Here is a 19,382-nt window from a genome sequence, read left to right on the forward strand (position 1 = left end):
ATTCAGTCAGAGATTGCTCGGTCCAGGAACTGGTATGCCATGAGGCTAACACCATTTCTCCTTGGCCAGTACCGTGGTGGGGGGTCCAAGGCTCTGCTACTTGTCTTTCCCTTTTTCTGAGAATAAGAGGTTGTCTGTCACCTCTAGCCCAATGGGTTGGAGAGGATAAATGTTCATTGAAGTGAGCAGGAACATAAGTCTGTCTGTTGTTGATTTGGGGCATGTAAGTTTTGGCCAAAAATTGTAGATTAGAAGTAGACATAGACCAACACTTTAACAGAGGGCTGATTCAAGGGAATCAAGCTACCATGGTCACTTGACTTTTTGTCATTCCTTGTGGCTTGAATGAAGGTTGGTGAGGCTGAGTGGGTGCAGAGGCAGAGTTCTAGAGGCTCTTATTTGTCTTCTTGAACTTTAGGGTCCCCACAGAGACCATTTCCAGGCTATGTAAGAAGAAAGAGGAAAACCTAAAGTTCTTTGGGCACAAACCTGCTGTTTTCAGGGTCCTGGTACAGGAAAATACTGGACTTTGTGCCATTTAATATAAACAGGAAGGGTGGGGATGAACAAAAGCTTCTGGGATCTTGTGTCCCAGCCCACAGTGATGCAAGGCAGTCAGCCTCCTCTCTGCATCTCTGTTGTCAGGAGGGTAGAGGGTGTGAATGAGAGTCCTTTGTTTGTTCTTGCAGATACAAGATCCCAGGGCCAAGCTGGTTGGGCTAGGAGGACCCATGTCGGCTAGACCTGCCCTCAGGCACTGCCCACTCAGTCCACAAAGGAGTCACTAAGCCTGTTGTGATCATGAAGTTTACTCTGTGTGTGTGTGTGTGTGTGTGTGTGAGAGAGAGAGAGAGAGAGAGAGAGAGTGTGTGTGTGTGTGTGTGAGTGTTAGTTCTGACTTGACTTTAGCTTCTGGAAGAGGCCAGTTTTCCCTGATGACTGGGTGTGAGTACATGACTTCTGTGGATAGAGCACCAAACTGACCTTGACATCATACTCCACTTCTGACCCTATTTTTGTCCCTTTCAACCTCTTTAGGCCCCTGTGAAATGGGGGTATGATTCAGCCTTTCCAGCACAATATATGACTGCCTCTGAGTCTGACCAAGACAGACACTGGTATCACATTACGGGGGGAAAGCCAGGCTTTCCTGTTGTCCTAAGTAGAAGAGCAGATTTACTTAAGTTAAACTGACTTCAAAAATAAATAGTAGGAGTCTCCTCTGGCTATTTATTAGATAAATGTTCACTGAGTTGAATGCAGCCTAGAAATGAAACTAAGCATACTAAGTCATCTCAAATGTGAAAAGAAAATTTTGTAGGTTGGTGGACTTTGTTTAAATGCCTTGAAAACAGGACCCATTCTTTCCTCCTGTAATGTTAATAAGCTCTGGAAGTGTCTGGGTCTTGTACACTGTTTAGATGGAGAACAGAGCAGGCACATGCATTGATAGTTGCAAAAATAGTATATTTAGAAGTCCTCAGAGTCGACATCCCAAAAGACCCTCACTGCCATTCCACCTGTGTATTCCCATGTATGAGTCTCTTTATATATGCATGGGAGTGTATTTTTCTGTTTTTTCCACTTAAGTCTCTCTTTCTCTCTGTTTTTTTTTTTTTTTCCCTTTCTGTTATTGGGGCCATGTTTTTGTGTTTCATGAAGGACATAAACTTTAGATCCTCAAGGTTTTTAGAGCTGAAAAAAGGACATAATTACTTAGCAGTGTAGCTGTTGAAGTACTCTAATTTTAGATCTTGAACCTCTTCCGGATCTTGAACTTACAGATGTTTATCACAATCCTCTAAAGCCTCTATTGAGTTAAGGGTCCTTCTTGTGTTGTTAAGCATTATAAAAGGTAAGTCGTAGAGACCAAGAAGCAATAAAGCAAGGTAGGTATACAGCACCTCTACCGATTTGCAGATGTAGGGACTGTTCTTCTGCTAAAACTTTTGATGCCAGTCAGTAGTACTGGATTTTCTTCTTCTGGAATTCACAGGCATAAAATCACAGAATTGTCAGACCTGCAGGGGCCATAGAGAGAGTGTCTAGTCCAGCCATTCTCAGAGATGCTGGACCAGCAGCATCAGCATCACCTGGGAAGTTGCCCTCATTCTTACTAGTTTTTTCTAAAACTAACCCTTGGACTTAACCCTCCAGAGGTATACTTTTCATATCACAGCTCTTTCTGAGGCATCTTATTTTCTGTTTTTGTTTGACTTTTCATTTTCTTCCACTTCAAATTTCATCCTTTCCCATGAATTCCTTAAAGAAGAGTGAGGGACTGTAATATGTTTTATTTTTCAATTCAGAAGTGGGTCAGAAAAATATATTTTAATGTACAAAGTGCCCCAACATTCTTGCCACAGTTGAATCTTTTTAGGTGTACACTATTTTTATTTTATTCACATTTAAATTTCACCAAACACTGAGCTCAAGTATAGGCTGGACCTATATTCAGATTTTTGAAATCAAGATAAATAGACAGCTTTAAGTTTAATGTATTAAATACTGCACAATAAGTTGAAAAATTAGAAAAAATCTAGGAGGTGGTGTATCTCTATGTACCTTTATACATGTAGTGACACAAGTATAGGGAGAAGCCCTGCGATTTGAGGAAAAACCCATTCAGGACTGAACACAGGTCCTTGATTGCTGACAGGATCTACCCCTGACTTCAGACTTGAGACAAACCAGGGAGTCTGTCAGTATACAAAAATGACTGAATTCAGGACAAACATTAGCAGGATAGATATTAAGGAATTGGTTCTTGCCAATTTGGATTGTGGGGGCCAATCTGAAGTGAGCTGGGTTGGCTGGAGGCTGGAAATGCTGCAGCTGAAGTCCGCAATCTGTAGATTAGAGCAGTAGTCTAGAGACAGAATGGTTAGTGCATTCTTTAGAAATCCCTGGTTTTCCAAACAAGTTCCTAAAATGCTTTCCCCAGACAGGGGAATGTTCTCTTAAATCCATCACTAAAAGGTAAGTTTCTGTGCCCAGTTCTTGGCACTTGCGTGCTTCGTTAGGAAAACACTGGGTTTGCCAACCCTTTCCTCATGGGCCCTTGAGGTAACAAGAGGTCATTCTTGGAGCAGCCTGACCCAGATAATTTAATTCCAAGAATACCAGTCCCTTGAGATGCCTTCCCTGGCCCCTGGTCCAAGTCAGGTCCCTGCTGTATGCTCTCATATTAACATTTATATCATCTTCATTGCATTTATCATAAGTACAGTTCTACATGTACTCATATGATAATTTGATTAATGGCACTCTTTCTCTCTCTCACTAAACTGTAAGTTTTCTGAAGGTAGAGACCATGCCTGATGTATCTCCAGTGCTTGGCACAGGGCCTGGTACACTGGTTCAATGAAGGCATTCACATAATTCTACCTGAGCAACCCAGTCTGCTGGTGTGACACTGGGAGCTAACAGGGGCCTGCAACTCAGGAAAGAGCGGAGAGTGGGCTGTGAGAAACAGTGATTCAGTCTGGTGGCTTTCAAACATATTTTTCTAAGTAGCAGAACCTTTTTGGTTTAAAAAAAAAAAAAAAAGGAAGGGGAGCGCAAAATCCCTGGATTTTGTAAAACATCAAAGTAGTGCTTTTCCTGGGGCTACTTCTCTACCCTGCTGTTGGATATCATTTATCTAGTCTCACACCTCTAGGCAGGGAAACAGAGGTGTTGTTCCAGAGCTATGAACCTGTGGTATGTTACTAGGGAACAGAGAGGTGGTCTGGGGCAGCTTCTTAGGGGCACTTCACTTCTTTGGGGCATATAAGCTGGAGAGAGGCTTGCAGCTTAAAACTGGTTCACCCTCTAGAAGATCTGAGCTAACAGCACTCAGCAGCCATGCTTTCCTCACTCCCTGGAGAACAAAAGCAGTTTTCAGCTTTTCTAATCTCTCTTGACTTCCTAACAGGAAAGCTAGATAAACTTAAATAAACATGTCTTTCAAGGCAGCTCCAGTCTTCCCAAAGGTACAGGCACTGTGCAGCTGGCCTGCAGGAGCCTGTTTGACTCAAGACGGCCTTTAGCTCCCACAGTGATAGTACTACTGGGCCCCAAGTTCAAAAACTCTCCTGTTGTTCATGCTCAAGAAAGAAAGTCTCTCCGCCTTTCCTGACCTTTCATGGTGTGAAACAGAGATTATTTATTCTAGTTTTATCACTACCAAACTCCCAGCAGCCACAGAAGTCCTTTTCCTCCCAGCCCACCTTCTCTCCTCACGTTGCAGCGCCTACCCCAACCCCTTCCATGAATAGCTACAGCAGGAAACCCCTGGGTTGCCCGGAGCCATAACTCTCAGATGGAGTATCTGAGAACTTAATTTTCTCATAACTTCCCTGGTCAGCCATGTGTTCCCCAGCCAAGTGGCCATGTTCTCACCCAGTATTGTGATTCTCCTGTCCCTAATCCTAAAATCCTACAAGTATGTTGGGGAAGCACTGGAGACCCTCCAGGAGCAGATAGTGATAGCAGTCAGGGGCTACTCTCCCTGCAAGGCCCCCTCCTGCTCTGGACCCCAGTAAAAGGCCCATCCCCTTGCCTTGACCCCTGCCCTATCCACACTGCTCCCTACCCTGGGTATGTGACACTTGGCTAGCCATTCTCCTGTTGTCCTGCCAGTACCTGTTATAAAGTTTTTATTATTATTTAGAGAAGAGCAGGAGATTTCAAGAGTTTTGTAAGGTGAAGAGATTGAATTATGTTATAGGCTGATTTGATGTATGTTGCTTCTTGCAACACTGGGAGTTCATGCCTGAAAATCTCATATGTACAAATGGCAAATGCTCTGTGGGGTTCTTGAGCGTCAGAGTGGCAGGGAAGATGGTAGGAAGTGAGGGGAGCTTGGAAGGATTGGCCAAAGGCGCCAAATTATCTCCTGTGATCTTCCTCAGGATGTGAGCTTCCAACGGGCTGAGCTGGGTCTAACTCTATGAAGGCCTAATAAACAGAAAACTCATCTATGTTCATGTTGATCTTTAAACTTCTTTTTAGAAATCAAATTTTCAAAATACTGAACATCAAAATTATTGGCCTGGAAAATGTAGCTTCTATGTGAGTTTTAAAATCTAAGTCACAGTGGGCCCTTTTTTCCCTGTATGTATGACATCTGCTAGGTCTCTCCCATGATGATGGTTATAAAATGGACCATTGCTAGGTCAGGCACTTTACGTATATGCCTCATTTGACTTAGTCTTCTCTTCTCCCCTGCAAGGTGGATACGACTGTCTTTTTACAGTGCAGTAAACCAAAGCCCAGAGAGGTTTTGAAATTTCCCAGGTCATTCAGCAACAAAGTGAGATAACCAGGATTTGAACATGGAAGTGTCTGGCTCCAAAGCTCAAGTTCAGCACCAATAAGTGGCCCTTTTTGGGTGGTCAGCTGTCCTGGAGCCCCATTGTTTCTTTTGCAAGGTGGCCAGATGAATTCCCCTCCTGAGCCTGTGTGAACAGAATCCAAGTCCATCAGATGAAGCTATACCCTTCAGTGGGTTGCCAGAAATTTTCTGTATCCCAACCATTGCCCCATCTGAAAACGCTTCTAAAACTTTCAGGGGACCCAGGGAATGACACCAGGATTATTGGAGATGCACATACCCAGAGAAGGTGCAATCTTGACCTGGTTGCCCCAAGGTACAGGCATTCGGGTTTGAAGGCTGCTCCTCTAACCAGGAAGTGCCTGTGGAGTGTGAGAATGGAGCCTGGATGGCCTTGGAGGAGAAACCTAAATGCACACATTGTTCAAGATGGTCTTCAGTGAGAAGGGTAAACACAAGATAGTCCAGCCAAGACCCCATGTCTTGACCACAACATGAGGCCTTGCCCTGTCTGTCAGTCCTGTCTGTTTTTGCAATTGACTCCTCTTCCCAACCACCAGGCCTTTGTGCATAGCAGCCCCTTTCTCACTTTCAGTGCCTTGAACAGAATGAGCAGGAGAAGGGACCACAGTAGGCAAAGAGACCAAAAAGAAAACTTCAAAGGGGCACACACACCGTGTATGGCCTTGTGGGTGGGCCACTGTAAGGTCTTTGGTTCATTCTGAATGAGATGAGATGCCATCAGAGGGTTTGATGCAGAGCAGAGATATGATCTGATCGATTTTAAGTTTCAACAGAATTACCCTGGCTGCTGTGTTGAGAAAAGAGTGAGACCAGTTAAATTACCATTGCAGTAATACGGGCTTAAAAGAGTGGTGACTTGGATGAGGAAGGTGGCAGTGGTGGTAGTGAATACTAATTAGATCCTGGATATAGTTTGAAGGCTAAGCCAACAGGATTTACTGATGATTAAAAGTGGGATGTGAGAGTGACTTCAGTGATTTTGGCTTGACAAACTGGGAGAATGGAGTTGCCATTGACTGAGATGCGGAAAACTTGGGGAAGGGAGTATAAAGAGCTCAGTTTGGGATTCCAACCCCAAACTTACCCCTCTGTCTTGAGTATCTTTGTGAGGGATGCTACCAACTATCTATCCAATTTCCTACATTGCTTATAGGCCCTATGTAACCCCTCCAGCCTGTTTCCTGGTGTGCACCCAAGACTTTAGGAGTCCCAGCTCTCAGTCCTTTCCTCAGTGCCTTTGCACATGCAGTTTCCTGCCAGGGTGTCCTTTCCCCGTTATGCCCCCTAGAATATCTGCTTCCTGTAAGATAACCCAGGTGTCACTCCCCTGTGAAGCCTTCCCTTATCCTGCCATCTGCACCAGGCCTTGAGGCTTATTCCCTCAAGAAGCCCATGACTTCTTCAGGGAATTAGGATAGTGGGATCTGAGTCACACCCATGGGCAGTGTCTGTAGAATGAGTAATGGAATAACTGGATGCTTCACCCTTCTGCAGCTTGCTGTACCCCAAAACCTGTGTGTGTGTCTAGTCCATACCACTTCTTGGGCTTTATAAGCTTTCTCTTGAAGATATTAGCATAAGACTTTCTTCTATTTGAACCACCCCAAGCTCACAGGAATACTCCTGGTATTGATGATTTGTGGCTGTTCATACCCTCATGAGCTTTCACTTTCAACCATGGAAAAGTGTTGATCCTTTCTATTTCCTCACATGGGAGCTGCTCAGTCCTCTCGCTCTCTCTCTTCAGGGCTTTTGTCTAGCTTTGTTTTGCTCTCTGGCTGTACTCTAGCTGTGGTGTATCAGGACAGCGTGGGAGCAGAAAGTATGTTTTCCCTCCCTTTCCCCTTCTACTGGAGCCAAGCATTTCCTGGCCTTTTGACTACACTAACTTGTTGGACCAGTGTTTTCAGAGGGCAGTCTGTGGGGAATCTTAGAGCCCTTTCTGCAGTTACAGCTGACAGTGCAAAGCCCATCCCCTTGAATATAGTTTAGATTATCTTGCCCCAAGCCAGTGATCTAATATATACATAAAGGTACATAGGCATGTCCAAGAAACATGTCCACCTCTCCAGCCCACTTGTATTAGACAGTGTTCTCCAGAGAAACAGAACCAATAGGATGTATATAGAGAGAGGAAGGTAGAGATTTATTTTGAGGAATTGGCCATGCCGTTGTAGGAGCTGACAAATATGAAATCTGCAGGGCAGGGCAACAAGATAGAAATTCCAGCAAGAGTTGATATAGCAGACTTGAGTCTGAGGCAGTCTGGAGGCAGAATTCCTTCCTCTTCTAGGAACCTCAGTCTTTTTTCTTAAGGCCTTCAACTGATTGGTTGAGGCCCACCCACCTTATGGAAAGTAGTCTGCTCTTCTCAGAGTCTACTGGTTTAAATGTTAACCAGATCTAAAAAATATCTTCCCAGCAACATCTGGTATTTGATAGGTACCATAGGCTAACCAAATTGACATGTAAAATTAACCATCATACCACCTGTTTTTACTTCCCACTCCTGGTATGTGCCTTCTGCCTCTGCTCCTGTCATTCTCCCTTTTAAGAAGCTACTCCTCTTTCTCTAGCCTATAAGTCTTCTCCAGTCCCAGTCGTTGGATAGGTACCATTTTCATCCAGGCTGAGTCATCTTTCTTCTTGTCCCAGGCCACTATCTAGTTTCATAGTCGCTTTCCTGAGTCATTCACATTCCAGAAATGGGTTTTCTTTTCCTAGTCTAAACCCTTTGGAACTTTGAGATTTCCTGTTGTGTTTTGTTCTCAGGTATTGGGAAGAATGTGGTTTGTGAGAAGGCAGCAACCTCAGTGGATGCCTTCCGGATGGTGACAGCCTCGCGCTACTACCCACAGCTGATGAGCCTGGTGGGGAACGTGCTGCGCTTCCTGCCTGCTTTCGTGCGTATGAAGCAGCTGATTGCCGAGCACTACGTGGGTGCAGTGATGATCTGCGATGCCCGTGTCTACTCAGGCAGCCTGCTCAGCCCCAGTTACGGCTGGATCTGTGACGAGCTCATGGGTGGCGGGGGCCTGCACACCATGGGCACCTACATTGTGGACCTGCTGACCCACCTGACTGGCCAGAGAGCTGAGAAGGTACATGGGCTGCTCAAGACCTTTGTAAGGCAGAATGCAGCCATCCGTGGCATCCGGCACGTCACCAGCGATGACTTCTGTTTCTTCCAGATGCTCATGGGTGGGGGTGTGTGCAGCACAGTAACACTTAACTTCAACATGCCAGGCGCCTTTGTGCACGAGGTAATGGTGGTGGGCTCTGCGGGACGCCTTGTTGCCCGGGGAGCTGACCTCTATGGGCAGAAGAACTCTGCCTCACAAGAGGAGCTGCTGCTCAGGGACTCACTGGCTGTGGGCTCAGGGCTGCCCGAGCAGGGCCCCCAGGATGTCCCACTGCTCTATCTGAAGGGCATGGTCTACATGGTTCAGGCCCTGCGCCAGTCCTTCCAGGGGCAGGGGGACCGCCGCACCTGGGACCACACACCCGTGTCCATGGCTGCCTCGTTCGAGGATGGGCTCTACATGCAGAGTGTGGTGGACGCCATCAAAAAATCGAGCCGATCTGGGGAGTGGGAGGCTGTGGAGGTACTGACAGAGGAGCCTGATGCCAACCAGAACCTGTGCGAGGCGCTCCAGCGGAATAACCTGTGAGCCTGCATGTGGGCTCCCTGCCATGGGGCAAAGGGGCAAGGGAGGGACCAGTAGCTGTGATGGGAGGGCTTGGCTATAGCACAGTGTCTTTCATTGGACAGGTCAACTTGAGCAGAGTGGAATTCAGACTTATCTTAAGGTAGCCCTGGGAGAATGCCCCCTCCAGTGCTCATTTACTCCTCAGAGGCAGGGCAGCGACCTTCCTCCTGCCACAGCTGAGGGGGCAGGCACACTGCGCAGGGCAGAGCTGTCCAGGGTCTCTGCGTAGTTATGCTGGTGAGCAGGGCCAGCAAATGCTTGATTTCTGGGCTTCGTCAGCTTATCTGTGGTCCTAACTGGATGGGAAAGCACAGTGAGAAAGCCAGCGTGGCTGATTCCTCAGGTCTGAGGAGAAAGGACAAGAGGTCTTGTTTCCATGCCCTTCCTGGGCTCTAGGGCATCTCAGGAATGGTGAGGGCAGCAGGTCATCCCTCAGGGATCCACACCTGCCCTCCCTCCCATGTGATCGGGCCCTTCCAGCCTCCACGCTCCCCTTTCCCTGGCAAGGAGAAGGAGTTCTTCGTTAGGTGAGCTCTCAGGGGCTGTTGACCTAGGGCAGAGGGCTCCTGATTTGGCAGAGAAGAGACAAGGGACAGCTCTGGAATATCTGATAAATATTAATAAATAAATCAGAAAGTCTGACACTATGACATGTGGTTGTTGGTTGTGGGGTAGACTGGGTTTCTTTAATAATGAAAGGCTTGTTGACTGCTGCAGATTGTTTCTGTTTTCCTCCTTTCTCATGGCTCCATAGCAGTTCTGACCTGATAGACATCACTATCTAGTGAGCCACGCAGGCTCCTACCACTGCCCACCCTCACCTCCTGGTATACTCCCTCATAGCTGAGTCCCAAGAGCCCTCCAAGAAGTCTTTCCTCAGTGAACAGGACTCAAGACTTTCAGAAGGGGGCTTATCAGGCCTGCTGGTTTCAGGGAGACAGCGGGAGAATTTAGGGTCTCCCTGGATTGGAGGTCAGGAGGGGTTCTGTCCTTGAAACCAAGGAGTTGGCTCCAGGGGAGCCCTGGGAGAGAAGTGAGGAGTGGCCCCTGGGAGGCTGGATGGACGGCTCCTCAAGCTGCCCCTGGGAGCGGGTGTGGCCAAGCACTACCTGGCCCAGCCAACCAGTCAATAGCTCTGCTTATATTAACCTGTTCTCCACAGGAGGAGCCTTTTAACCCTGTTAGTCTGGGGTATGGGTAGAGAGGGGCAGTGGGAAAGGACACATTCACTGCTTTGTTTCCTCTACTAGGATTAAGTCTGGACCAAACTCTTCCGTTCTCTAACCTTCCCTTTCTCCGCCCTGCCCTGCCCTGGACTCCTCCCCAGAGAGAAAAAGTCTCAGAGAGGACTCCCTCCTCCTTCTGGCACCCCTTATAGTAGTCACCAGGCCTATTCCTGTATTGTTCTGGTTTCAAACCTTGCCCTTGTGAGGTAAAATAACAGTGATTATTGTTGGGGTGTGTTTATTGCATGCTGGGCCCCCCAGGGTTGACACTTATGTATATATTATTTCACTTAATATGCAAACCACTCTATGAGGTACTACTATTAACATTCCCATTATTCAGATCAGAAAACTGAGGCAGAGAGGGGAAGAGTTACTTGCCTCCTATAAGTTAGAAGTGACAAAGTCAGGAACCTGGTCAGAGTCCTCTGACTATGGAGCCGGACCCTGAACTACTCTTTTTCCAGTGCCTGTGGCTCCTCAGACTCTGAGTGCCCAGGCATTGCCCCTCCCAACTCAGGTCCCCACCCAGGTTACCACCTTCTCTCTGCAGCAGGAATCTCAACCTGGCCTGAACTAGGAGGTGGACTGTAGAGAGATCCCCACCAGGACTGGTGGTTGAAGAGGGAGAAACTTCCCCCTTCCTTCTGGGGATGATGGGCTCAGCTCCCGATCATCCCTCTGTGTTGCTCAGATGTTGAAATCCCCCCTAAATTTGGAAATTGACCAAGAAAGAAAGCACATGCATCCATTTCATCTGACTCAGATGCTCTTAAGAAAGGGCCATGTTGATGACCCACAGTGGCAGTTGGGTTTTACAGGGCTCTGCAGCAAGAACTCTTGTTTACAAAGATGGATTCTGAGAAGTCCTGGTGCACATGGGCTTAGGGCAGAGCTACTTTTATAAGGACCTTGGGTCTTCAGTTGTCACTCCCCAGAGCCTAGGTCCATTGCCGTCCCTCAGATATCTTTACCGTCATATCGATTGGTCCAGGGGAGGAGATACACCTTGAAGTGGCCCAGATTCCTGTTGCCTAGGAAGCCACCAGGGTTCTGGTTCCTCGGGTGACAGAGTCCCCACCTGGTTCCAGGCTTGTCCTGTAGCGCCCCCTCCCGGAGGAAGGCAGCATCACTTCCCAGACTTGTTTGCCAAATCTCAGGATCTTCCTTGGGTCAAAGTTTGTCCAAGCCAGTGAAAATGCAGTTAGCTTTTCCTCCCTGTTACAGCAACCAGAGAACTTCCAAAGTACCTGTTGTTTTCCAATCCCCAACCAAAACTAGGACTCATACTAACTCAGACAATGGCAGAGTCTCCTCACCTCCCTGTCTCTAGTCTTGCTGTTCCTTGCTCTGCTCATCATACTGCTGCCTAAGCAACCTCTCCAAAATGTCAGACCAAGATCTCTCCCTGCCTGCATGCCTCCTCATCACTCCCAGACTTACCTAACCTGGTCTTCTGATGGGCATGTCTCTGCTTCAGCCATGCCAAGTGGTGCTTCTGCATAGGGCTAACATCTTTCCCACTAGTGAGGATTTATCCCTGGCATATCCTCTGCCTAGAAGGCCACCCAACTCTCTCCTTCAGGAGTCAGCTTCAGGGATGCCTCTTCACTACTCCTCTAGTAAAGAGGCAGTCACCCCCACCACCTGTGGTCCCACAGCCTTAGTCCTCAGCTCTCCCATGGCATGTCTTCTTACGTCAGGCTGCCTCAGCATTTCCCCCTTAGAGTGAGCTTCTAGGAGTGGTAGTGGTGTCTTGTTCCTTTCTGTGGCTGCTATCACCCACCCTGCTTGGATAAGTCAAGTAATAGGCCCTGGGAAATGTAGACAGGTTCCTTCTTCTATGGTTACTCAGTATCTCCTACATTACCTGTGAGAAGATAAGAACAGATCTTCCTTATCTGTGCTGGCCTGGTCCACACCTCCAGCCCTGGAGGCCACACAGAGAAAGCAGATGCTTGGTCTTCTTGGGTCAGGCCTTAGCCAGAGAGCCTCCAAGTCCAGAGATATATAGGGCTCAGGAGAGGGCAGGGCCTCCCTGGGGCCCAGGATGTGGTCTCATGCACCCTAGCCTCTGCTTCCTGAGCCATAAAGTGAGGAGGTCAAGTTCAGTTATCTTGAAAAGCCCTCTATGTCTGAAAAATCCTAAAGAATCTGTGCCCATCCCTACGGACAACATTCAGTCTTTGTGGTCCCTGTGGACATTATCTCCTAGGGCAGTCAAGTCACTACCCAGGGAAAAGTGAGGGCAAAAAGAATAAATGTCCTGACCCCATGGCTTACCCTGTAGCATCCAAGTGACCCCTAATGGAGGGAGCAGCTTAGGTTGATGCCCATTTTCTTCCTGCTTCTTCCATCTGGGCCTGCCCAACCCATCCCTCCCTGGATGTCCAGGCTGTCATTCCAGGGGCTCCACATGTAGTTCTGGACTTTAGAGGGCTGCATCCTTGCAGATCCTAACCACCTGTCCCTCTCTGTAGCTTCCTCAGCTCCCCACCTTGGTCTCCTTATCTTGGTGCCTTTTATGGGGGCCCTTTGCTAAGTGGATGCAGTGCAATGATCCATACCTTTGGGGAATTCACAGTCTAGTCCTAAAGACAAGTTATATAACCCACAATGACAGTAGCATGTAGATGCTACAATGCGGGCAACACTGAGTGCTGCCTGGTTTAGCAGGATGCAAGGAGCCATGAGTCTTCAAGGGTACATGTATACTAGCCAGCTGGAGAGTGAGGAATAAAGTCATTTTAAGCAAGGGAAGCCCCATGTGCAGAGAGATCAGGGACTTAACAGGAAGCCACTAAAAAGTTTTAAGGCAGCTGGGACAAGAGGAGTAGGGTGTTAGAGGGGGAGCAACAACATCAGGGCTTCAGGTATGTGTGTAGCAGTCTCACTGGGTGGATCAGTGGGGCAAGGGACCACCAGCAGAGAGACTAGTGAGCACTCACCTGGAGATAAAAGTGTCCTAGGCGAGGGTGCTGATTGTGGTGTCAGAGATTCTCGGTCTGAAATAGTAGATTCACCTGCCTTGATACCTGATTAGCTGGTAGGAGTCAATGAGCAAAGAACAGGATGGGGTTTGGTAAGGGGGTTGGGGTGATACCCAGGATTTTGGCTTGGAACAACTGTTTAGGTGAGATATAGGAGGAAAAGCAGGTTTAATCTGGGATTCCCTGTGTTTAAAGTATCTGAGGGACCTGCAGGAGAACCAAGAGGCTGCAGGATAGGGGTTTTTCCAAAATGGCCAGCACTGGCCCTCTCTTCCCAGAGATCCCTGAGGGTGAGATGCAGTAGTTATCCAGTGATTCAGCTACAAGGCTCCAGAGAGACCATTTACCCCCATCACCACCCCTTGCCTACCAGAAAAACGCACCAATACCCCTGTCACTGGGGGTATGGTCTGGTCCAGCTGTGGTCTGGTGATATTTGGAGAGCATTCCAAAGCTGCCACTTTTGGGGGAGGGGGCAAACGGACTCTGCCATCTCAGAGTATCCCAAATGTTGGTCCCCTCAAGGTCAGGCCAATGCAGACCCCTTCCCTTGGAGACAGGGAGCAAGGCCAAGCTCCTGCTTCCCATGACCTGACAGTCCCTTTCCTTTCTCTGCCCCAAGTTCCTCCTTACCACCTCCCTCTCCATCCCCACTGTTATCTTGTCTGACTTTCAGATTTCATCTGAGGAGGCTTTAGGTGCACAGAACCAAGCCCCACCTCTGCAGATTCTGATTCAGTTAGGTCTGGGGTAGTGCTAAGGAATCTCTATTTTTGTCGAGGTCCTGGGCTATCCACTTGACTGCAGTGGGGAATCCTCCTCCCTCTTCCCAGCCTCTCCCTCTTCAGGCATCTTTTATTAGGGGAATCACAGTCTGAGCAAAGGAAGAACATTTATTTTCCCAAGTTGGGTAGGGGCCAGACCCCCCCCCCCCTCCCCTTGAGGGCCTAGGCCCATAGGCTGCTTCGCTGGTTCAGGACTGGCAGGAGGGGAGCTACTAGTGGGGCAGGACAGTCACTTGTACTGAGGAGAGAGTGGGGGTACTAGTGGGGCAGTGCAGACACTTAGCATCTTGTTGATGTCCACCTGAGTTGACTTATCCACCTCAGCCTTGAGGGGACCGCTGACCCCCAAGCTGGGCAAACCCCCAGGCTCCTCTCCAGTGTCCTCTCCCAGGGAAACCAGAGCGTGGGTGTGGGGCACAAACATGTTGGGGCAGGGCAAAGTGAGTCCTGAGCCCAGCTCACCTGCCATGGGCAGCAAGGCCTGCAGCTGCTCCACACCTGCCTCTTCGGGGACCAGGGTCAGCTCTGACTCAGGCTCCACCTCAGCCTCAGCCTCCCTGTCCCCCTCCCCTGCCTGGTTCAGCTCAGGGTTGCAATAGTTGATGTACTGGTACAGAGGCCGCAGGCGCCGGGCCTTTCCTGCAAGGACCCAGGGCAGGGCAGGGGCTAGAGCGCCAAGCTGTGTCATGTCAGGGGTCCAGCGGGCAAGGGAAAAAGGGAAGGCAGGGACTTCCACTCACGCTCCAGCCCCAAGATCTCTGAAAGTGCAGGTACCGTGCTGGCCACCACTGGGAGCACTGGGGTCCCCAGACTCTTGCGCTTCTTGGCTTTTTTATGCTGTTTGGCAGATGGTGAGGGCTCACTCTGGCTACTCTCTAGCTCCTCCCTCTGCAGTGGCAGCTCAGCTTCAGCCCTAGGATGGGCTTGGTGAGTAGGCCCTGGGAGACTGGGGAACAGGAGGCCTGAGGAGCCAGCCTCTGGCCTTGACTCCTGTGTCTTGAGCCTGTGGAATAGCCCTACCTACCTACCACCCCAGGCCCAGATTCTTGTCCCTTTTCTTGGTCAGGGAGGCCCCAGGCTGGACAGGGGCCAAGAGCTCATGTGAGCTTAGTCCCCTACAAGGGCTTGAGACTCCCTCTCTGTATGCTCCCTACATCAGGGCTCTTGTGTAACAGAAGAGGTCAGGAGTAATGATGGTGAGAGGGGATAAGGATGCACACTGCAAGAATGCAGGATTTAGGACTCCTAATAAGGTGTGAGCCACCCCTACTCCAACCCCAAGCCCTGCAGCTCTTTCCCTCTGAAAGCCCCCTCACTTGACTGGCTTCCTCTTCGGACCATGACTGGGCCTCACAATGGAGGCCATAGGCCTGAGGCCTCTCTCCTCTAGTGCCTCCACCTCTGGCTTGAGCCTCTCTTCCTCCAGTTTGTGTTTTTCTTCCTGAAGCTTTGGCTCTGAGACTTGGCCTGATGGACACTTGTCTTCACCCTGGGTTTGGCAGGCCTCATGGGCTGGCACCAGGCACTGGTCTCCCATCACTGAACACTAGAAGTGACACATAGGTAACTGGTCACCATGGCCAGGCAAAGGAAACAGGAATCAGTCATTAGACACTGGATATTAGACACCAAATATGGATGAAGGGCAACAGCCCATGCCCTTCCCGGCCTGTGAAGCCTGTCCTAGCAGTTAGGAGGTCTTTGCACAGAATTTGGCCTTCTAAAGCTCTGTGGCCAAGTGTTTGAAGGCTAGATAGTCTCATGGTCACCTTGGAGATCTGAGCATGGCCACCAGGCAGCTCTGTGAGCTATGCAGGCCAGACAGCCATCCTCTCTTGGGCCCCTAGCCGCCTCTCAGCCCCTGCTGAGGCTATGGCAGCGGGCTGTCAGTTCGTCCTCGACGGTTGCTTGGGAGAAGTGGGGTTGGGATAGAGAGCGGGCCCTGAGGGGTCGAACTGGTCGACCCCGAGCTGACCGCAGCGACAGGCCAGGGTGGGAAGGGAAACTGGCAGCCGCTCTTTCCCCACCCTCAGCTGAAACTACAAGCCCCAGAAGGCTTTGCGCCGGGGGCTTTGGCCCCTTACCTCAGGGACGGAAACCACTGTTACCTGGCAACAGCAAACCAGTCGGGTGGCAGCAGCGGGAGGCAAAACTGCTCGGGTGAGCCCCCTGCCCGGGTGTTGCGGGGGAGGGGCTACGAACAGGACAGGGAAGTGGGCTGTGAGCGGAGGAGACGAGCTCATGCCAGGATCGGGAGGCGGGGTGGGGGCCAGGATGGGAAGACAAGGCTGGGATCAGGGCCCGGGTCCAGGGAGGAGGCATGGGGTTGAGGAAGCCGGTTCGGGGCCGGAGGTGCGTAGCCCGGCAGGCCTTGGTGCACCGTTGCAGGGCGACAACGAAGGCATGTGCGAGGGTCCGTCCCGTATCTCGGGGCCCATCCCCCCAGATCCTACGCTTTGTCCTGACTACTACCGGCGGCCCTCCTCGGGTAAGTTGGTGGGTACCGCCACTGGGCGAGACCCGAGCGAGCGTCGGACCCACTCCACCACTAAGCCCAACACTCCGCCCTGTCTGGCCCCTCAGCCCAAGGGCGCCTTGAGGCAAACGCGCTGAAGTTGGACCTGCTGACCTCGGAACAGGACCTAGACTCCACACCTCCCCGCGACCCCCGCATCGGTCCGGGAGCCCGAGAAATCCTGGAGCGTGGCCGGCACGGCGTAGTGGGCGTGCTGCTGCAGCTCGAGGGTATCTCCCTAGGCCCAGGGGCCTCTCCCAAGAGTAAGTTCTGGGCAGAAGGGGCAGCGGGGCTTTGGTCAAAGCTGAGATCAAAAGCAGCTGCTCCGCCTTCCCCGACGAGGGCTCGGGCTTTGCTTCTCTGAGTGTCAGTTTTCCCAACTATAGAAGGAGGAGGAGATGCACTACCTCCTCGAAGGAGAGGACTGAATGAGGTCTTCCCTGGAAACGATAGTTCGGCTTCATGAATTCATGCACCAGTGAAACGTTGTTTATTGAGTGTCTACTGTGTTAGGCCCTATAGGTGCTAGGAAAACAAAGTTGAAGAAGAGCATCATGGAATCAAGGTGGGAGACAATAAACAAGTAAAGCGATGAATCCGATATGCAAGATGATTAATGGCATATTTATTGAAATAAAAATGTAGAAAACCATCAGGGATAGAAGATAATTACCGTGTCAGGAAGTGAACAAAGCAATGAAGTAGAGTATATGTAGAGAGTCTAACTTAGAATGGAGATGTCACGGAGATCTTTCTATAGGAGAGTGTGGGGCTGTGTGTCAGCTGGTGTGAGTGGGATTGCGTTAGGCTGTATGTAAGGCAGAGCCTGGCAACATGTTTTTTGTTTTGTTTCATTTTTTTTAATGGAGGTACTGGGGACTGAATCCAGGACCTCCTGCATGCTAAGCATGCACTCTAACACTGAGCTATACCCTGCCCCCACCACTGAGCCTGGCAACATCTTTTCCCAGGGAAGGACCCTAAAGACCATGAGAAGGAGAACCTGAGGCGGATCAGGGAGATCCAGAGGCGCTTCCATGAGCAGGAGCGTGGCCAGGGTCAGGGCCAGACCAGGCCTCTGAAGGCTCTGTGGCGCTCCCCCAAGTACGACAAAGTGGAGTCCCGTGTCAAGGCCCAACTGCAGGTACCTGCTTCAGGGAGCCAGAAGTATTGTCCATCTTGTTGGCCAGCAGGCAATTATACTCCTATCTATGTTATAAGGAGGGAGAAAAATCACAGGGGACTAAGGTAACAGGGCTCTGAGACATAGGTGGTTCTGCTGCAGGGTGGGAGTGGGGAGCTTTCTCAGAAGTGATGATGGCTGGATGATCCTGAGGGGCAAGTAGGAATTAGGCAAGGGGAGAATGGAAGAGAACATTCTATAGAGATGGAACCTCATAGATAGAAGTCCTAAAACCAGAGGGAGTATGGGCACTGGGGATGCTGTGTTTAATTCACTGTGAGGAAAGAAGAGCACAAAGTTAGGCTAAGAATCAGCTGGACCCACATCATAAAAGGTCACATGATCCACTTTTAACATTTATTACTAAGGACGGTGGGAGGGACAGAGGCAGGGGCAGGGGGGTAGGGTTCTGTCTGGGGTAGATAGTGGCACCACTTCTCTATCCAGGGGTCTGCGAAGGAAACGCAGGACTGAGAGGAAAGACAGTAAGGTCATATGTGGCTGTATGGAAGCTAAAGCCTGTGGGACTCCCGGGGAGTGGGAGTGTGTCCAGGAAACAGATGGAGAATCAGGTCAGGATCGCAGGAGTGAGGCCTAGGAGTTACTGAGGTTCAGGCTGAGGATGATGAGAGCAGGGCAATGACCCTGGATTTGAGGGCTTGGAGGCCAGCCATCAGTGACCTTGGTGGAGAAAGAGCTAGGAAGCTTGACTAGGAAGGAAACAAAAAGAATGGTAGCTGAAGCCAAGACTGAGGTAGAAGTAGGGATATTTGTTTTCTTAAAGATGTGAGAAACACACATGTTTAAATGCTGATGAGGAGAAGTACTTCTTCAAGAGGAAGGAGCCCAGGCCAGCCCATAGGGCTGGTGATAAAGATTCTGAGAGGCAGGAGGGGCAGAGGCTGGGTCTTATGGCTTGAGACTCTGACCTCAGCTTGATCCCTCTGCTATGCCTTGGCCTCCAGGAGCCCGGCCCTACTTCTGGGACAGAGCCTGCTCACTTCCTACGGGCACATTCCCGCTGCGGCCCTGGGCTCCCACCACCTCGTGTCCCCAGTCCTCAGCTAACCCCACCAGGTCCCAGTGCTAAGGTGAGAGGATGTTTGGGGGCTGGGAGGTGGGGCAAGGATCCTGAGCAGATTCAGGGGCACAACACAGTGCTGTCTGCCTCATCCTGTTTGCCATGTTCTGCAGGGGCCAGGCTCGGGTGTGGATTTCATTACCCACAATGCCCGCACTGCCAAGAGGGCCCCCCGGCGGCATTCTCGCTCGCTGCAAGTCCTGGCACAGGTGCTGGAGCAGCAACGACAAGCCCAGGAGCACTACAATGCCACACAGAAGGGTCATGTGCCCCATTAGTAGGTCCTACTACCTAATGCCCAGGGTAAGGGGCATTTATGGAGGGTGGGAGCCAACATCTGTCCTGGGATCATCCACCCTGAGTCTGTGCATTACAGCTTGTTGGAGCGCAGGGATGTGTGGCGGCGGCAGGCTGAGGCTCGTCAGAGTAGTCAGCCAGACCCAGCCATGCCCCCTGGCCACACTTGCATGCCTGAGAACCAGCGGTTGGAGACACTGAGCAGTCTGCTCCAGAGTGAGTATGTGGGCATGGATAGCTGGATGGGGAACCCA

The 19,382-nt window shown here is 50.2% G+C and overlaps 2 protein-coding genes across 8 annotated transcripts in view; one reads left to right on the top strand and one right to left on the bottom strand.

Annotated features, from left to right (window-relative positions):
• Positions 1 to 19,382, top strand: part of ENKD1 (enkurin domain containing 1) — a 40,789-nt gene that overhangs the window by 20,984 nt on the left and 423 nt on the right. For 5 of the 7 annotated variants that reach the window (XM_045522262.2, XM_045522260.2, XM_045522259.2 and 2 more), the window contains 7 exons: positions 8,114 to 8,604; positions 16,441 to 16,540; positions 16,636 to 16,830; positions 17,539 to 17,711; positions 18,716 to 18,841; positions 18,945 to 19,108; positions 19,208 to 19,344. In XM_045522262.2, coding sequence (XP_045378218.1) covers positions 8,114 to 8,604; positions 16,441 to 16,540; positions 16,636 to 16,830; positions 17,539 to 17,711; positions 18,716 to 18,841; positions 18,945 to 19,108; positions 19,208 to 19,344 — 1,386 coding nt within the window. Of the gene's footprint in view, positions 1 to 8,113; positions 8,605 to 16,091; positions 16,213 to 16,440; positions 16,541 to 16,635; positions 16,831 to 17,538; positions 17,712 to 18,715; positions 18,842 to 18,944; positions 19,109 to 19,207; positions 19,345 to 19,382 lie in introns of those variants that run through there. The other 2 variants (XM_074370563.1, XM_010962486.3) reach the window with 2 other exon arrangements.
• On the bottom strand, positions 14,282 to 16,374 carry C9H16orf86 (chromosome 9 C16orf86 homolog). Its single transcript, XM_074370646.1, is given in 5 exon segments — positions 14,282 to 14,691; positions 14,793 to 15,034; positions 15,369 to 15,598; positions 15,822 to 15,922; positions 16,161 to 16,374. Coding segments are annotated over 5 exon segments (1,197 nt in total).

This window comes from Camelus bactrianus, chromosome 9 (assembly GCF_048773025.1).
Source record: "Camelus bactrianus isolate YW-2024 breed Bactrian camel chromosome 9, ASM4877302v1, whole genome shotgun sequence".
Lineage (NCBI taxonomy): Eukaryota > Metazoa > Chordata > Mammalia > Artiodactyla > Camelidae > Camelus > Camelus bactrianus.